This window comes from Cololabis saira, chromosome 7 (assembly GCF_033807715.1).
Source record: "Cololabis saira isolate AMF1-May2022 chromosome 7, fColSai1.1, whole genome shotgun sequence".
In the NCBI taxonomy this organism is placed as follows: domain Eukaryota; kingdom Metazoa; phylum Chordata; class Actinopteri; order Beloniformes; family Belonidae; genus Cololabis; species Cololabis saira.
The window spans coordinates 33,424,522-33,445,339 of NC_084593.1; the positions used below are offsets into that span (position 1 = coordinate 33,424,522).

Below are 20,818 nucleotides of genomic sequence, written 5' to 3' on the forward strand. Positions count from 1 at the left end.
CCTCCAGAATGTATTAACCTAGTCACAAAACTACACTGTTTATATCTTTGACAAATCTGCAAATACAATCAAAGAATTACGGCTGAAAAAGAAATAAAACCGAATATTATTTGACAACACTTCTTGGGGTAATCCTCCAGCAAACTTTCTTAATGCCTTATTGTAACATCAACCACTTTAGCAGACATCTCTGACTTGTTCCTGTAATTCACTCGTCTTATTTTGAGCTGTTAAACCTAAGTCAAATATTCATCCTCTTCTTATTATCAGTCGTGGTACACTGCAAGGTGGGGAATTACAGAAAATCCAAACTCATATGCTTGGAGATCTTTTTCCAGGAGGAAAGATCTTCTCTGTGAGCGGGAAATTGCTTTCTAAATGGGTTAAGATGGGTTAAAACCCAGGACATTGACAAACCCACCCAGGGATGAAACCACCTAGGTGGGAACCCACAACCGACAGCCCTTAGGTCCTTTAATGATCATATTAAAACTTGTGGGACTAGGTGACATGGTTGAGGCTTCTGCACTTTTGGGCATTTTTTTTTTTATTTTTAAACCTTTAAGAGGAGATTTAAGTTTCCTCCCTTCCAGGAATAAGGTGCACTTGTACCAGTCCTCTGATTCCTTCTAACCTCAAATCCTCCACCGCTCCCCATCTCTTACCTGGATATCTTGTGGTACTTGGACCCTGAGGCTGTGCCACATCTAAGTGTGAGCTCTGGGGATCGGCTCAGTCTGCAATATATTTACAGGCAGCAGCACTATCACATTTCCTAATTAGGAGGGGTAACAAGAGCAATGTGCTCTCAGCTGGATTGCCATAAAAACTTCACACATCAGATTAGTTTTCTGCGATGAAAAAAATATACCAACAGTAAAAAAAGTGTCTGTGATGTACCATTCAGCAATCCCAGGAGCATAACACTAAGTCGAATGTCGACAGTAGCGGAGGGGAGGAGAGGAAGGGATAGGAAAAGAATAAGAACAGACACTTTAAGTGTCACCATCAGGGAGGAAAAAAAATGTGAAGAAAAAAATTAGGTGAGCTGTGTGGCGACGAGGGAGGAAAGCGAATCGTTTCTGTGGGTGCGTGTGTGTGTGTGTGTGTGTGTGTGTGTGTGGCGGCGGGTTATTGAGAGGAAGTAGTGGAGTAAGGTGAGGCACAAGGTCATTCAGCATCTTCCTGGATACTTGACGACCTTGACGCACAGACACACGGAGCCTCAGCTACAGTTCAACCCATCACATGTTTTAAATGACACAAATGCATTTGTGCATGCTTTGAGTTCTGGCTCCTTTTAGCTGATCTACATGTTTAGTGAGATCCTTGGCTGATCTTTGTGAATAATTTTGACAAAAGCAGCAAAGGCTTTGATAGATGGTCAGAGGAAGAGAGGCAGAGCATGAACTATGGGGAAAAAAACAAAAAAAAACTAATGACATCAAGATTAAGAAAGCCAATCAGTGACTGAACCCTATACAGCATATAAAAATCAAAGAAACAATCATTCATTATACAAAACAGGGCATCTCTCATTCCTTTAGCCGAAATCAGTTATCATCAACATCGCTAAGGAGAAAAAAGAGCAGCTATCGCCTCTTAATCACGGCAAAGCTTCCAAAATCAATCATCCAAGCCAAAAAATAAATAAATAAATAAATGCAATGGGAGATACCAGCTGCTCTTCTTAAGAATAGCAATCCTATAATTATACAGCAGTGTCAAGAAAGCCTGCTCATAAATTCAATTTGCTGTCACCTGCCATGCCCGGCATGTTTGCAGGAGAGAAAAAAACAAACACTGGGCCGACTGAAAATTCACTTTCTGATTGTTCGTGTGTAACCGTGACGACTCATCGGGAGGGAAAGGGACACGGACCTCCTTCTCACTACATATCAGTCTCTAAAATAATGACAAACTACGACATCATTTATACCCTGACAGACGCTGGGAGCTGTGACAATTTAACTCAAAAGAGTTTGTATGCAATTTTTCAAGAAACGGATAGCGGCTGTATTCTGTTTCTTTTCAATGTATGTAATCACAGGATTTTCTTCTTGTACAAAATCAAAGTGTTTGACCAGATCAAGCACATGACAGAGGTCTATTAGCCACTGCTATCCACTAGCAATTTCTTCAGTCTAATTTGTTCTGTAATTAGATCTAATGAGAGCGTGCAGGCCTTGTGTTTGATGAATTAAAGCCACTGTGCGAGGGAGACGCAGCGAGAGCATAACCTCACCCCAGCCGCCCTCCGTGGCTTCAGTAGAAAGGACGAGAGAGCAAAAGGAGGTGGCGAGGAGAGGCATTATTTTCTTTTCTTTTTTTTTTGCTTGCTTGCTGAAGATTGTTTTTGAGCACACTTGAGCCCATCTGTTCCCCCACAGACAGTCACCTGTGCAATTAACCTGGACCATTACCCGTGAAACAAAGGCCTGAGTGGAAGGAGGGGGGTGCTGCTTTATGGCCAGGTGGAGAGGCAGCAACCGCACTTTTCTTTTAATCTCAACCTCTATCTCTGCTCTCTCCTGTATGCACCTGGTTCTGTGTTATTTTCACACCTGAATTCAACCTCAGCGACCTAGATATACACAACCACCTGCATTGCTCAACACCCCCTTCCTCTTACTGCTCTGTTTCCTGCACTCTAACTGTCTAGCCTTTGAGCAGAGACACCCTGCACTCGCCCTCCTTCCCCGCAGCCCCAGAAGCTCCTAAGACCTGGGCAGACATACACCATTACTGCCACGGAGAGCACAGCGGACACGAGTGCCCCGAGCACAGCACTCATGCACCTGTTAGATATCCTCTTCTCTTTTTACCCCCCTCTTTCTCCGCATCCTCTCTCTTACCATACCCCTGCTGTCCAACAACCCCATCCCAGCAAAACCTTTGAAACAATGACCTGGGAAACCTTTAAGTGAGGCCTCTCACTGTAATTTGTAGAAGTATTTGTGCAATTTGTGTGTGTGTGTATGTGTGTGTGTGCGCAGATACAGGGTCCACTTGAGATAAAGAAGGATGGATGAGAATGGAAGGGTATGATGGCAAATAAAAAAGACAAACGTGATGAGCAAACCCACTCATGTCCTCCCTAACTCAATTACGGATGCTACCACAACACTCCATTCCAGGGGAGATGATGGTGTAGTTGAGCCTTTATTCCCTGTTTGGCGCCAGGGTCAGGGGAAAAAAGAAAGGATGAAAAAAATCAAAGGGGATGATGAGGAGAGTGGAAAGAATATTTCGTAAATGGCGAAGGTGGGTGGGAGGTGAAAGGCGTGTCACATTTCACAAACATGAAGTAGAGAAAAGTGTAGAGGCTCGGCCGGCCCGGTCGCTGCAGGTCAGATCCCACGCAGAATTGGCTGGAGGAAGTCCTGACTGCAGGAGACCGGGAGAAACGTGCAGGAAAGTTGGATGTTGACAAGGGAGAGATGAAAGTGGATTAGCCGCCGTGGCGATTTGCATTCTGTGGTGGAGCGAAAGCCCCAGCGATGCCCCGAATAGCTGGATGCATGAATAAGTAAACAAACAAAAACAAAAATAAACCCTCCATCTGGATGGATGCTGCCAGGCCCCAAGTGAGAAACGGTGGGGAGGGGAGGCTGGGAAATGCGAAGATGGGGAGAAGGCAGATACTCGCAACATAGCCGTCACGTCACTCTTTCCCCTGCTATCATGGACTTCTCCTGCCTGCGGGCCTCCTCACTTACCGCACCATCTACTCACTGCTTTTGGCTAGTTTGCCCAGTAACACCACCGATGCACCAGGGACAGCTGCAACCCGGCACTGACAGATGTTAACTTGACACACTTTCCCCGGGCCACATGGGGTCACCATGTCAGGATGCCAGCAGGGCCATGGGATGCTGTCCTTACAGCAGAGAGGGCCACTATTTCCCTTTTTTTCCATTAAATTAGCTCCAATATGTTTGGCCCTGTCCTATATTCATTTGTCACTGACCTCCCAGCAGGGTCTTCACTCTATTAGAGCTTGCTTTTAACCAATTCTTCACTGTAGAGCGAATAAAGTATATATGCTCTTGCCAGGGCCAAGACAGAAAGCTTTATGTAGAAAAAAACAAGAAAAGGACTCAATATGTTAAACTTTTAGTAGCATGTATGCAATATTAAGAGCCTCTCTTACTTGGAGCTTCTCTTCTGTGATATTTTTCAGTTTAATTCCATCTAATAATTTCTGGTATTGGCTTTTTAATCTGCTCTCCTTTGCTGTGCCCTTAGAAAAGTAGCAGAAACTGAGTAAAATGTGTGTAATGAACATCCTTTAATATGCGAACACTCTTTGATATAGTTCTGTTTAATAATTTATTCATTTTCTAATTGACAGCTGGTGCCGTCTACGTACGTGTTGATTTCAGCCTGACATTTTGGAGTCCTGAGGTTGGATCCTTGAGAGGGAATAATGTTTTACTGTGAATTGCTATCTGCTGCAGTGTCTTTCTTAATGCTACCACTGGGAGTTGCTAAATCCTACACCTTTAATTGCTTTAATGTAATCCTCATCCGTCCTGCTGCTGCTTTGCATTAAAATGCTTTTACGTGCAACACAGTAAATGGCTTTTATTATGGTGAGTGCATTTCTAATCATTGGCAAAAAACAATACCAGCAATATCCTCAGTACTATCAGCAGATTGTGTTGAGTATCAGTGTCTGATGACAGAAATGCAGCCACAGGAACTTAACAAGACAACAGGGTCTTCTACGTTTTACTTTCCTTTCAAAGTAGTAGATGACCAAAGCCGTTTACTATTCATAGATTTAACATACACTAACTGTTTATAGGAGGGTTACTTAAATGAAGTCAATGAAGCGTTGTCTTCTACGTCTTTCAGATGTCAAAGAGGCCATCGAAGAATATTGCTGCTATAAATATTTTACGTTTCATTTCTCCAGTTAAGTGTACGTTCTCTATTTTAGATGAGCGGCACGTTTGGTTAGCGGCTACAGAGTTTGGGAATACGGATGGAGATAACATCTGAACCAAACCCCACATGGGCTGTTTGCATCAGTGAAAGGCGGTGCTGCCTGGGGAAGCTAAATGGATTTGACAATGGGATTTGATGGTCTTTGTAGTGAGGGTAATTAGGTTTGATTGACTGTAAAGTGACTCGTGAGGTCCAGATCTAGGAGGGGAAATGATCAGACACTTGAACCACCCACAAATTAATGAGATTCAACTGTGCCCGAGTAGATTTCACCAGGAAGAAGCAGCACAGTCATGAAAGCAATGGCAGAGCGACACCAATGACGAGGGAGAGAATATACTGTGAGAAACATAAAGAGTGTACTTTAAGATAAAAAGAAAACACATACAAAAAGGAAGGGCAAGGATGTCTGAAATCTCTCTCTGCGACTTAAGGTCACAAACTAAGAGGTCTTTTTGTGTTTGCCTGGCTTTCAATTCAAAGCAATTTTGCATACAATTACAATAATTTGCTGGAACTGCTCGAATAGTGGAACACAACTATTCAGTGACAAAAAAAAGTGAAATCCTTAAACGCAACTTTGATAAACCAACCTACTTTTCCTCCATGTCTCAGTTCACACTGCTTTGTCTTCTGGGACTGAGCTGAGATGCAGCCGTCAAGAACCGCTGTGCCGTTAACTCCTGGGGGCAGATTCTGATTCTGACTGGAGATACGGCTCAATCTAACATGTTATTTACTACAATGGATGTATGGAAGCAGATAATCCTGGCCCCATCATCCCCGTCTTTCAAGGTGATTATTGAATTCATCAATGCATACACAGCACAGACTACATATGGTCCACATTACTCCAGTTCTCGCCTCTGATGGTTGAGAGTAAAAGAAGAGAGAGTTTGCTCGGATAGTGGCATTAAACTGCAGTCACAACCATACACAAATGTAGGAAAATGTCCTCTCTTATTTGTAACTCATGAAATGGAGGCTGTAACCAGACATGGAGAGCATTAATACCAGGAGGCAGAATTATAAAGTATCAAGTGACAATTCAGAAGCATCGCACCGTATATTGTTGCACTGTTGAAAAGTCTGTCTTTATTTATGTTCAATATCAAACATGAAGGTCAGCTTGAGCTCTAATATCAATTCCATTTCCCAAGTTAAGCTCAGGAATAGCGAGAATCTAGTTCAGAAACATTTCTTTTATCTGCTTGGGTATCTGACCTTCACGACTCGAAAGATATCTCCCTTGGAAATAGCGTTTGCCACGTCTGCTGTGCTTTGGAGCCACTAAGCAAAGTCGGGGAGCCAACCTGTCCACCCTGCCGCCGCATGTCAGCGCTTGTCTATGATCATCTGCTTGGCATGGCTCGACACAGGTATGCACTGGTCTACCGGCAGCTGTCATTGTCACACAAAGCCGTCAATCCACACCTCCAGCTTTGTCACTTCTGACAGGGCTCTAGCAGCCACGAGCAGTCCACCCACTGCCTAGAAATATGTCAGATTAGTTTAGAACGCCACACTCCCAGACACTTGAATTCAAAATTGAAACAGAAAAGCGGAAAAAAAACAATAGCACACAGTGATGTCTTGATCTTAAAAACTTTATCAACTAAAAAAAAATTTTTTTTTTGTTTTTTTTTGTGGATGTAGGTCTTAAAATTTTATCATGACATACATTATACGTCACCTCTCAGTGACTCTGTACGTGCGTGTCAAACAGACCAGAGACACTCGGACATTACGGACTTGTACTAAATGAATAAATAAAGTGGAAAAAAAGCGTGCAGAGCTTGTAGTGTGCAGCGAAGGTCTAACCTAACCAACCTCACCGGCTCCTTTTGCTTTTCTTTAGTAAAAGAGATGTTTTTCTGAGTGGAGCCTACTTTCACTTATGTAAACATAGCACCATTTTATCCTCAACGAGTGAAAGGTTGACAAGAAGGATGCGTAAATAAAAGCTGCGGGTTGTCAACATGCCAGCTGCTTTCTACAGAGAATCATAGAGACATGGAGACCTCATTTAAGCAAGCCTCGTTGAAAGTGAAGAACGCCTGAAAAACTATCGCCAACTCAAAAATGATGAGCTTTAGATAGCAAAGGATGAGGCACAATAACTGTAATGAAAACTGTACTGCAGGGACATTATTTTTGGATGAACTCGCAATTGAACAACAAACAATACTTGATGTGCAGTCACAAATTATTAGAAAACGTTGTCAGTATATGTGGCTGTGCAGATCTGAGATATTTCATTCAAACATTGTGGGAAAAGTGGTTTTTAAACATAAAGAGATTTGTTGTAAATATACACCTCCCAGATGCTATCTGGACAAATAAAACAATAAAGAAGATGATTATAATATGTGTTCAATAGCTATAGTATAGAACATATGCCCAGCCGAAACTGATTTATCACTAATATTATCACAAAGCAGCCCGATGTATGGATATGCATCCCGCCAGTATCTGCAAGCTGTTGAAATGGGCTGAAGCGGCTGGGTGGGCTCCAATTCATACTGTGAAAAATGATGCAGGCAAAACTTAATAAAAAAGAAAAAGATAAACAACATCTGTGGAGTGTTTGCATGTGTTTTTAGGGTTTTAGTAAAACTGTAGGCTCATTCAAAAAGCATTTTTTTTCTACTGGTGGGATATTCTTAGTTTGAGATCTATACATCTTAAGATGTTGGATGATGTTCAGGGGAGAATCTGAGATGGAAAACTCGTGGTAAACTCATAAAAGGCGTTGTAAAACTCCCAGCTTACAACCACTGTGCTCCGAAAGGTGGTATTTTTCAGTGTGTGACTTTTACACACAAGCTGTTGGAGCCTCTCTCACTGAAAACTATAACCAGTTTTAGATCTCTCAAAAGTTCTTCTCCTTTTCTCTCTGCTACCTGGACTAAATGAAATGTTCAAGTGACTTTTATGTCCCGCTGATCGTTTATTCTTATCTGCCTCATGCCAAGCTGCACCGCACTCAAAGAAACGTTCGCACTTCCTGGCACTATTCAAAGCTTTGTGAATCTGACTGTGGTACAGAGTTTACACACAGGTGCCGACGTTTGCCCTGGACGGCAGAACCAAATCCCGGCGATGCCAGTCAGGCGACCAGAGAGACCCGAGTCTCCCCACAAAAGCCTCAGAGAAGAAACATCCATATGCTTCCCCATGCTCCAGCTCTGTTCACACTCAGCAAGTTGTTTTTGACATTGTCTTTTGCAGTGAATAATATTTAACTGCATTGAGACATCTAACTCTGTATTAGTTGCAAAGCTGTAGTCTGGACTTATTCCACAGTGTTCAGCAGCTTTCCCAGGGTTTTTGTGTGTGTGTGTGTGTGTGTGTGCGCGTGCGAAAATGTTGAACATCTGGTCAGTTCATGAGAATACAGAAAATCCACTTAGAGCAAATTAACAGAAATGGAGTGACTGGATAATGATTTCATAAGCAATCTCCTACATTAAGATTTCTAATACTTTACAAAAAAAAAATGCATTTAGTGCCACAATTGTCTCATCTATCAGTCAAGCTTGCAAAAAACCATGCCTGTCACAATACATGGATAGAGTACGATATCAAGTTTTATCAAGTGGAAAATGGCAGTTTCCTAAAAGCGTTTGTCTCTTCCCCCTCCCCCTTCTTGGTGCCATCCTGGCAAAAGCTAAATGAATTAAATTCTCATTAAATATGCATTTCATTGTTAATCATTTTCAAGCGAAGAGGATTAGGTTGCAATTTGTGAAATGACATAAAATCTATCCCCTTTCAAAAATAGGCTCTTGAAATTGCATTAAACACAATGCTATGATCCATCAAGCAGTCTTTTAAGCAATAAAAAAGTAAATCAGTAAATCCCCAAAATAGCTTAAGACATTGACCTGTGCATAATTCTAATCGTATGATAGGCATATGTTTACTCCATCTGTTCAACTAATGCATCTGCAAAAACAGAAAATATCCTATATTTCAGTGTTTGATCAGCATCTCAGCAGGTAGATCAACCTATCACATTTCAATATTTAATTTAACCTTTCAAATCTTGGAATTCATGTAGAAAATATTTGAATATAAATAATTTATAGTCCATTTAATTAAATAAGTCTCTTTTTGTTGCACACTTTCGTATTTTCTCCAACCATGACAAAAAATAAATAAAAATATCATACTCAACATGAAATATTGATACCAAAACCTCCTCAAATATAAGACTTTTTTAAATATGTGAAGTACATGCAGAATCTTTGAGCAGACTGGGAGACGAGAGCCAGGACTCTGAAGCCAAGGATGTCAACTAGAGAGAGTGAATGCACAGAGATGAGGGACGCACAACAGGAAAACACTGATTATAAAGTGATGTTTCAACAAAAAAACCCAAGAGAGACCACAAGATTAAAACACCGCTTGAATCTAACCTCTAACCTGCCTGAGTGTCGCGTTCACAGGCTCCATAGAGCTCTGCATTTGTTTGTCCGACCGCAGGTTTTATTTCACATTGAAGCAAGTTTGGATGCCAGAAGAAACTATTCAAGGTTTAATGAAAATGTGTAGTCAATTCAGGTAGTCTTAAGAGAGAGAGAGAGAGGAAAAAAAGCTGCCTGGACTCTGCACATCTAGGATTTAAAAGTGTGCGTCTCATCATTTCCAAGGTCACTGTTATTGCACCAGTCCAGCGATGGAGGTGTTGGTGAGAAGGACAATCCTCGCTATCTCCAAGGCTGCAGGCAATGCTGTCCATGTCATCTTCATGTTTTATTCATACTGAATGTCATATTATGGCATTCACGAACCAAGATCAAAATCTGGCTCTGGTGCTCTGGTATTTAATATCGTCCATATTTCTACCCTTCTCCATCTGGTTAGCCAGAACGGGCGAGAGTGGTAGACGGCCTCCATCAGAGCCACCATGCTGGATTATTAAAAGGAAAGCTTTCCGAGAGGTCAATGCTTAGGAAAGAAAGGACTGCAGCTTGCATCAATTATCTTGGAGAGTTTGTGGTGTTTTGAGGACTGTCTTGTCACATTCCCCAATGTGGCTGAGCTACAGAGAGGTGCTTGGCTGTCGCTGACATTTAGAAGCTGATGAAATGTGGAAATCCCAGTCTGTTTGTCAAAAAAAGAATATAAATAAATAATGGACAAAAGACCACACTGCAAATCCCTTCCAGGCTTGAAATTCCTTCTCAATGTCACTGGTATAACTAGACACAAGCAAACAGCTCTGTCGTCCTAATTTTTCCATGTGAACAACTGCAACTTGCACTGATCAATACAAGACTTACTGGCATTGCTGGAGGACAATGGAGTCACTGTGGCAGTTCATAACAATAAATCTAGCATGCTGCCTGGAAACCATGTTGAACTGTTGTTTCATGTTGCTTGTGCATAAACGATGGAAAACTAATGGCACCATCAAGATCACATTGGAAATGCAATTTACAAAGAAATCTTCACATAATTCCTGAGCTGTTTATGTAAACAACCTCTTTAAGTGAACACAGTCTTTTTATTTATTTGAGACTACTTGTCAGTGATGGGAATGTCACTGAATAAAATGCGGAGGGCTCCTTGATATTTGGATGTGTTGTATCGTAAGTAAAAGGCTACCGTCACACAAGTGTAGCTTTCTTCTAAAACATGTGAAAGCAATCCATATCATTGCTAACGTTTCAACACCACGGCAGAAGATTTCTCTAACACTACACCACCGTAACCACATATTACAGGACTATCCAATGTCACTGGGGATTAGGGATGGGAATCGAGAACCCGTCTGCCTAACGATTCTGTTTGCAAGTCCTGCCAATGTCTGATGCATTTGCGTGATGACGTCATGTACCCGTTTCGTATTTTGGCTCAGAATGTTTCCAACATGGCGTGGAGGCAAAAACGCACCAAAGTTTGGCCCGCTGCACATCCATCATTTTCTCACAGCTCCTTCAGCTGAAGGCTGAATTAAGGTTCTGCGTCAAACCAACGCAGAGCACACGCCGCAGCCGTGACGCCATATTGAACCCTTCTGACTTCTCCATCTCTCCATTTGGTCGCGGTGCAGTACCCCCCGCGACCGCTAGTTAGCGATCTTGTTCTGAATGGTTTATCCGACTTTTTCCCGTCACAGTAAATCAAAGAGATAAGGACAACTAAGGTGCAAAAAAACAACATACTTGAAATTAAAGTGTCAATGTAACCAAAGTCATTCATACTACAGTATATTTCAACTGTATATAACTCGATGAAAATTGATAAGAAAATCGATAAGGAACTAAATAAGCAATATCGATAATGGAACCGGAATCTGTACATTTTTAACAATTCCCATCCCTACTGGGGATGCGTGCATGAGTGCAAACAGGAAGTAGATTGTTTTACTCCGTGGTTGCTTAGACAAGCAGGTTGTAGGAAGATTCTGGAGGATGAAGGAGCCATTTCTTCCTCACGTCATCCATGTGTACCATGCATGTATTTACCTTTTGGAAATGAATGACTATGTTGGCTATGTGATCATTTGTAACAACATTTCAGTTTAGTCTGTCCACCCAGGATTTACAAACTCAAAAGGAACCTAAGGTTGATCCAATATATTCTGCTTTAGAGGGTCAGACACCCTGGAATAGTGTGGGTGCAAGGCGTAACGTCTGAAATTGTAAAATGAAACCACACAAGTACGGATATAGCCTCAGAGTCACAGTTGATAAGAGTAGGGGAAAAAAAATCCACTTCCCCAGCATGCTGAAAGGCATTCCTCCTTACCCCATAACCCCCATGACCCCCACCCACATCTTCTCTTCTCTGCGGCGGCACAGGGACAAGTGGCGTACCTTTGTTCATGTCAATCAGCTGCTTCTTCTTCTGCTGGCGTTCTTGCTTCTCACGCTCTGCTTTCTCCTTCGCCAACTTAGCTCTCTTCGTCTTCTCCTCCATCTCCCTCTTCTTGTGGTTGTCCTTCATTGCATCCTGAAGTCACACACAGAAGAAATCAGAATGTGGCTCCTACTATCTATCTATCTATCTATCTATCTATCTATCTATCTATCTATCTATCTATCTATCTATCTATCTATCTATCTATCTATCTATCTATCTATCTATCTATCTATCTATCTTCCATCCATCCATCCAGATATTTCCCTTGAGAAAATGGTGTAGCTATGACATGAGAACAGAAAAGAATAGCACCAGTGTGCCTGTCTCAGAGGATGGAGAAAGTGGTGTCTTCTTTCTTGTCCTTCGTGACTAACTGAAATGTCAGGAAGAATTCAGGGAAATTGGGATAATCAAAAGAATGTATTCAGCCTTTTACAAATGTGTCAGTTTGCTCTACTGCCAATAGAATAAGATGCAACTGTGTGACCTTTGGAGACAACAAAATGTTCTCCCATCCAAAGCCTGAAGCCCTATAAGCCATCTATTATATGTTAGCACGGACACATGAATGAATGAATGAATGAATGAATGAATGAATGAATGAATATGAATGAATATATATATGCATCAGTCTTCAATTCTAAGATTTTATAAATCAGAACATTATGGAAAATGATCGCCTGGGTCCTTACTGTTCTTAAAATTATATAACTTCAGATTTAAATAAAGACCACACAAATTGCTCTATGTCATTATTTATTTCAGACAAAGTGAACCAAAATACAAAATGGTGTGTGAAAAACTCTGTTTACGCTTCCTGTGTTCGCAGGAATTAACGGATTACGTGGAATCAAATACTAAGCAAATGGATTTTAAAATAAATATTAAATATGTTTGACCACCTCTTAAAGCATAGGTTTGATACTTTACTGGTCTGGAGCATTCATCGTGTGCATGTGGGCAAAATGCCGAGAACTAAAGACATCAACAGTGATTTGGAAGATGTTTTTTTCCTATCAATGTGGGTTGAGTTTTAAGGGAAGTTCCAAGGTCATGACTCTTCAATCAGAAAAAGTACAGTATAGCAATGGAAAACATGAAAGAAAGAATGTTGCCTTTTGCCTCTTAAGGACAATCTAGGAATGAGCATCGCAACGAGTTCATTGCAAGGTCAGACCATGAAAAGCTCAGAAAAATATATAAATAAAATAATGCAAAGTTGCAAAAAGTACTACAAACAGCAAAACTTGTTCAAGAATGTCTTTGGAGACAAAAACGGAGTAAAGATATTTCCCCCTTAAAGCACAGATGAAAACAAACATGACTGAACAGCATGTGCACATCATTTCAAGTATCCAGCCCGACTCTGGCAGGGGTGATGAGCGAGGCTTGTTTGTTTTGCAGCTACAGGACCTGGGGATCTTGCAGTCATTGAGTTGGCCATGGACTCCTCTGCATACCAAACTATTCTAAAGTCAAAGGTGAGGTCCAAATGCTAAAGCTTGGCTGAAACTGTGTCATGCAGCAGGGAAATAATCCCAAGCACAAGTCCAGGGGCCAGATGCATAAACAATATGTACTTACAAAGTTCACATTTTCTTGCACATAAATTTGTATTTATAAGAGAATGAGCGATGAGGATGTGATGTGAATTTGATTGTGAGCATGTATATTGGCTTTGGAGTCCACAGGCATCTTTGTGCTACTGCTCATCTGCGGTCTCCCCCCTGTTATATCTATGTATTTGTGTGTCAGTATGGGGAGGCATAGCCATCTATTTGTGCTGATTTAATAAGTGCAGACAGAAGGTCCCCCAACTAATGTCCCTGTGGTCCTGATGAGTGTCCCATGTTGGCAGCTAAAACAGAGGGATTATGGGGATTGCGGGGAAGGAACAAGGAAAGAGCAGCTCATCATGCCAGTCAATAGCAGCACTTTCCTCCATGTCCAAGGACACGAGCCCTCACTGTCAAAATCTCCTTGTCAGATGACAAAGGCCAGAGGAGCAGCAGAGAGAAAAGATGGGCAGACTAATAACGGAAAGATATAGTTGGATTGATTGATTTATAATAAAGTATGCACAATAAAGAAAGGCGGAGGGGGTTGTGGCATTAAAAGAAGGTAAGAAATTATGTTTTGTCTCTCTGGTCATTTCAAGTCAATGCACACTCATTCACAAATCAACCTGTATTCCATCACCACATCAAGCCTGTGTAAATGATACAGCTGCCCTCCTCACGGGATATTGATCGCATGCACTTTGCTGCTGCTTTGAATTAGAGTGGATGAGAGCTGTGTTGTGTATTCCATAATGAAACAGTGAACTTGTGCATTTTGTTTAAGTGATGGGCAGCTTTAACAGCGAGGAATTTCCTGTCGTCATCCTCTGTTAGGACTATGTTTTATGTCCAGAGCACCATAAATGCAGTGCTCTACATCCGCAACATAAGTTGGAAGATAAATTATGCAGATTACAAATAAAATCCTGTTGGCAAAACTTATTTAAAACAAACAACTAATTCTCCCTGTAAACATGCTTATGCAACATAATTATATTCTGCTAATCAAACAGCACCATTAATTATCCATGCACCGAATATGCATTTGCTGTTTTTTTATTCGTCCCTTTACTATTCTCTTTGACAGTGCACATTTTCCACAGGCAGCAGCTGATTGTATCAGGCATTGTTTGCTCTGCAAGCTGCATTGTACGTCAACACTGGTTTTGTTTGGTGTGAAGACGATATACAGAATACGGGCGACGTGCCGCTAGATGACCATGGAATCATGACGTGTCACGGCCATCACACGCCACCAGGGGTGGAAGTAGGATGGAGGATTCATCCGTAGCTACAAAACAGTTGTAGACGGAGTAGAGATCAGCTGTGTCTCTAAAGACTACGTTAAAAACCTGTGGCGTATCCAACAAGCAATAGCAAAAAAATCTGCTAACGTTATAACTACCGATGTGTTGTTCTAGAACAGACTAATTTAGATGATCGAATGTTCTTTTCATTCGATGCAGAGGACAGAGAACAGCTTTTTCAGCCAGTTGGTAACAGCAGACATACAAGATTTGGGTCAGATTTTCCAAATCAAGCTGAGTTCGAATCCACAGGGAGATTTGTCCCTTTTTTTTATAGAAATTATCAATTAATGGTGTGGTGAACAAATCTGAACGGGTCTTTTGGGTAAACAGAATGAAACTATTTCTACTTATAATACCTTAAACAACACATTGTCTCTTTTATCAAATGCTTCTAAGTTATTCTAAATTACCTCTGACTTGTCAGATTCCATGTTGTGATATTTCACAACAGGCATTCAAAGAGAGTTATAGCTTCTTTTGTATGCAGTTCTGTGGGATTTGAATGTATGTAGGTTTTAAAAAACAACTTCCACGGAACGTGTTTAATGACTACATTTAGTGGCGGGAATTATTGTACTTGCAATCCCCTTACCTCAATAGCCAACCTAGTCGTGAACACATTATATGTTATATGTTACATTTGAACACAAGGGCGCGCCCCACTGTGAGCTCATTAACTGTAACGCTCTCCCACTCATGGTGCGATACAATCACAACCTTTAACAATTTTTTTTAGCATACAGAAAAACTGTTCAATTTGTGTTTGCATTAATAGCAGCAATAAATCAATAACAAGATCAGAATACTTATCTTAAAACTCATGCCTAGGGCATGCTGGTATACTGCACCCATCTACTTCCAACGCGTTTCAATATTAACATCCTGGCCAGACACAAAATGTACTTTCAGTACTGCACTCCGTGAGGTTCATCGTTATATAATTTAGGGGAATGGAGGCCAACATTCATCCAAAATCACCTACGATCAGGGAACAGAAAAACTGTTCTTCAAGAGGAAAAGGTGCAGTAACGTAATTATTTTTTTTCCTCTCCACTGTCGCCTTGTGCTTGCTCAGCGTGGCTGGTTTCCCCACAGTGAAGATTCAATACAATCTGCAAGTTCCTTAGCTCAGTTGTTTTTTATATCAATCAAATTGGATTGTCCGTGATTGGACTGCACTACACAGTTTTCTGTGTAAGGTGCTTTAGGAAGCCTTTTGTTATGAATTGGTGCCATGCAAATAAAGATGAATTGAACTAAATATTTCATTTTGCATTATACTAGACAGCATTTATGAATACGTCATGATTCTGGCTGTTAACCCTTAAATAAACCAGCTACACCCAGTGTAGGGATATTGATTTAAGGCTTAACTCAAAGTGGGAAATGTGGATATAATGTAGGCAATTGGAATTTGAAATACAATTTTTTACATAAAAATTTTCAAATTTTTGATGAATTTCAAAATTTTTGTTTGAAATGTATTTAGCTGTAAATCCCAATTTAGATGTAGGATCTAAAGGACAACACTAAATGTGTGGTTTTGTAGAATTGCACAAATAACAAGAAAGTTTGGTAGCAGCCACACAACTGTGGCCACTGGTGTGTCTGAGAAGGGGATTATAAGTACGCTACCATGCATACCTTGCTGAAAAGGTCAATATTGTGTAACTCAGGCATAATCTACCAACAAGGGCGAGGTATGTTCCTTTAATGAATCATGAAATTATTATTTTTTTCTTTACCAGATATCTCCCACAGCTTGGTTTCTCTCCCATGCTTATGAGTTTGTTCATCCAATGAGAGAGCATTAAGCATTTCCAACTGCTCAGTTACACGACTGATCTCACACAGAGAGTGTCATTGCAATTTCTCATTTGAATTTTACAAACAGTACAACGCCTTTAAGCAGCAAATGTGTTTATTAGCCATCTGTTACACTGTGTGCCAGGATGTGGGGGGAAATGGCTTCAAGAAGTTATGGGTTACCCTGCTTAGAGTTCTGCTCTGTGGTATACGTGTATTCGCATTTTGATGCGTAACATCCACAGTCTAGTGTAATCAATTTAATGACTGCGTCACAGTAGAGTAAGTAAAGACACTGCAGAAACCTGACACAGATTCAAGACAGTGTCTCTTTTAGAGCCACGATTGTCATCATCTTTCACATAATGAAGGAATTAGTAACCCTCTAAAATATCAAACAGACTTGGAAGTGGATGAATGCATCCGCACAGGCAGACACACATAAACCATCAGGCTTAATCTCGTAGATGCTCTATCTTGCTACTTTGTGAACCCAGTCTGAGTCTTTTGGTCATATTGGAAAGTCACTCAATTAGGGAGGAAGACTGTTAGCTCATCCCAGCCCATCTGCTGAGCTTTGATAACTCATTAAAGGGAGGGAAAAAAAATATAAAAAAAAATAAAAAGAGGTACTCATCCCCATGCTCCTGATCAGGATTACAGACATACACCCTGCGATTGAATTTCACTCATGCTCTATTACAGAGTATGTCAGTGGCATTAAATTAACAAATTGTTGGACTCTTGAAATAATGACTCCATGTTCTGGAATCAAATCATATTTCACTGGCCACAGTGGGAAATAGAGGAGCGGGAGAGAGAACAGGGTGGGAATGATGGCAAGACAGAGAATGAAACAGAAGGAAAACAGAGTTAATGGATTCCCTTATCACTTTCGCTCAGTTCTGTGAGTACTGTCGGTCAATGCGTTTACTCAAATGACCGATGTCGGTCGGGTGCATTAAGCCCAGCTTTTTAGAAAAAGCAATTTATGGTGACTGTATTGCACTGTGATTATTTAATACTGTAGATGTTTCGCGATGTGAATGGATTACGGAGGGCAAAGGAACACGAGACGAGCCTCAGTGAGGATGTTTTGTCTCTGTCAAACAACTCAATGTTCTGGGACTGGGGAAATAGAGAAGTGTGAGGTTCACCAAGTACGTCAAGGGACTAATTTCAAGAGGCTAAATTCAGTTCAAGTATTAACCAACAGTAAATCGTTGCGCCCACATGATTTCAGAGATAAACAAATCCCAGACCTGTACCCAACATTTCAGTACTTGCAGGAAAAACGCTCAGAAAATAATTTTGAAAAAAAAAAAATCCATTACTCTGTAAATGAGTTAGATTGGCTGGTTCCCATAGAAAGGACAGTTTAAAAAAAAAAAAAAGAAATACGGTTGAGAAATGATTGATTCCTTGTGCTCTCCAAGCAGAAGGGATTAGCCTCTGTATCAACAACGCTGAAGTACCAAAAACTATAAATTATATCTTAGGAATATGGTGATTAAAGGATTGCTTTTGTATGAATATATTAACAACACTATATCCCACTTACTTCCCTCCCCTTAACCGCAGCACGAAAGTTTAAATAGGTAATAAAATATTCATATGCAGCTATTTGCTTGAGAGAATAATTTATTTTCTTGGCTGGATGCCTCTTTTAGAGATATGCAACTCTGGAATCCTTTAGGGAGAACTGTGTTGTGTGTTCGTGCACTTTGATCAGAGGGAGCGAGATGCTGGTTTCATACGCGGATCAGAGAAAAGACGGGGGCAGGATTCAGACAAGGAGACCTCGCCGTTTACATTAATGAATTGTGAAGAGGGTATACCGTCTGGACACCATGTCATCATCCTGACACCAGGAGCTTTTGTGGCGGTGCCAGGAGGGACAGAGAGGAGGTACATTTATTCAGAGACACTTGAATAAATCATTTAAAGACTACTCAGCATAAAAAGAAACTCTTCGTCGGAGATGATGTGGTTTACTTCAATATTTATATTGGCTCTATCATTACTAATCTAATTTGCCCTTTACTGCTGCTTCGAGAAGGAACGGAATATTTTAATTTTCCTTCAATCTACATTCAAATTCCTTTGTTTTGCCTTCACGGTGAACGTTTCTCACGTGTGATTTCCTCAAACTGTTTCACGCAAATGCTGACAAAACATCTTTTTTTTAGCGATTCTCTTCTCTTAAAGATAAATCTAATCAACGCATACCCTTTCTACTTTGTGGGAAAGGGCCTCCTATTTCTAAATTAAGGAAAGCGTTTCACAGTTCAGAGAAGCCTTTCCCCCAGCTCTCAAAAACATATTTCCACATTTTAATTATTCATTACATCCATTTTGAAATCACTGTCAAGCCATACAATCGGATTGGCTGACAGCAGTGTGATTTATTCCCAAATGACACTATTTTGAACCCCAAACCACATTTTCTTAGCTAATGACAAGCAAGCACTTAAATACGACCACACTAAATAAATCATAATTCACACACTTGTGCACTTCTGCTTAAATTTGACAGGTGTTTAAGCAAAGGGAAACTTAGGCAGCCCTAAACCATTTACTTCAAAAGAGCCACAGTCCATATTAAGGTCCAACATGGCTTGGCTCTTTGAACATCCGGTTTCCTCTGTGAACGCTGTCTGACTGTAATTTTCACTTGTGCATCCTTCAGGATCTGATGAAAGTTTGATTAGAATGTGTGCATGTGTCTAGCTCATTTTATTGACAGCGAGTTTATGCAAAAGCATGTGCATGTGTGGGTGGTGGCATCCGTTACTCAGTGTGTCTACGCTGAAATAACAGGAAACTAGAAACTGGTCATCGTGTTACACAAACCCAAATTTTACACTCACCATGAAGAGGATGCGGAAGTTGGCCAGCTCTCCGAAGAAATCCTCCACGCTGACTGAGTGAGGGTCGAAGGCAAAATAATTGCCAATGCTCTCGTAAAGCTTCTGCATGTTCTTGTGCATGGTGGACAGCTTCTCGTACTGCTCTCGAGCATGTTTACTGAAGCCGTAGGAAAAAACGAGTCAAGGAAAAAAGGCAGAAAGAAGGAGTCTCAAACAGGCAAAACACATTTAAATCCCATGTTCATCAGAAATATTAAGATTTACCACACATGTATCAAGATCTGCAAAAAAAAAAACACCTTCAGGAGCTCTCATATTATTCAAAAACACATTGATGTCAAGGTCATGAAAACAAACAAAAGAAGAAGGGTCAGAGACAATCCAACATGCCATTACAATAACCTTTGCATCTCACTTTGGAGTCAATAGCGTGGGGCGCTAATAGCAGCAGCCCTGGAGTAATGGAAAGGTGTTTTGTAGTCATCAGCATGACACAGATGGTTGTTGGAAAAGCTGATTGCAGTCATTGTTCTATTGTTTCGCACAACAACAGTGGGGTCAGGTTGTTTTGAACCTCACAGCTTACGCTGCACTGTGTAATTTACTGAACAGGCGGAGCACTTTTCTCCTGGTGAATGACTATTGACAGCCGACATCAGTTAAGCATTATCACAGCAGCCACTGACCTCATAGAGACTGCAGTCGGGCACTACGGCACTCGCTTTGGGTGGGATGAAGACAACGCATAGGAAAAAGGAAGAAAGAAAGAACATATCGCCCCAATATTTCTACTTAACCCCTGGTTCCTGTGGTGGAAATGGATGGGGTGGATGGAGGAACCAAACCCCAACCACGCTGGGAAAGAGACGAGGTCCAGGGAAAAGTTCCTGTGGTTGAAATACAGTTATAGTGACATAACCACAACCCTGGTGCCATTAAAGAGTACACACACACACGCACACGCACACACACACACACGCACACGCACACGCACACGCACACGCACACGCACACGCACACACACACACACACACACACACACTCGTCTTTGTTTCTCTGCATTACGTTTCTTTGGACAATGATGACTATTTAATTTGGAAAAACCTCCACAGTTTCAAGTTTTCAATTCTTTTTTTTGAGGGGGGGTAAATAGATAACACAGTGAACATATAATACAAGACAGCTGTCAAATACATGGATGATAAGAAATACATATTTGGAGAATAATGCTTATATTTCACATTCAGATCTGCAAGGACTATTAAAGTAATATAAGTACAGTAATATTAATATAGGAAAAATATGTTTAATTGAAATGTAACTCATTTTTCTGGCCTCCTCCTCCTCTCTTGACCCGTTCTGGCAATCGCTATATTTAATACCTAGCGAATATATCGAACACCGGGATTAGGGATGGGAATCGAGAACCGGTTCTTGTTGAGAACCG

General features: G+C 40.9%; 1 protein-coding gene across 6 annotated transcripts in view; it reads right to left on the bottom strand.

The window, feature by feature from the left end:
• Positions 1 to 20,818, bottom strand: part of diaph2 (diaphanous-related formin 2) — a 372,049-nt gene that overhangs the window by 51,586 nt on the left and 299,645 nt on the right. For all 6 annotated transcript variants that reach the window (XM_061725705.1, XM_061725706.1, XM_061725707.1 and 3 more), the window contains 2 exons: positions 19,372 to 19,536; positions 11,781 to 11,916 (listed from right to left, as the gene is read on the bottom strand). In XM_061725705.1, coding sequence (XP_061581689.1) covers positions 11,781 to 11,916; positions 19,372 to 19,536 — 301 coding nt within the window. The remainder of the gene's footprint in view (positions 1 to 11,780; positions 11,917 to 19,371; positions 19,537 to 20,818) is intronic.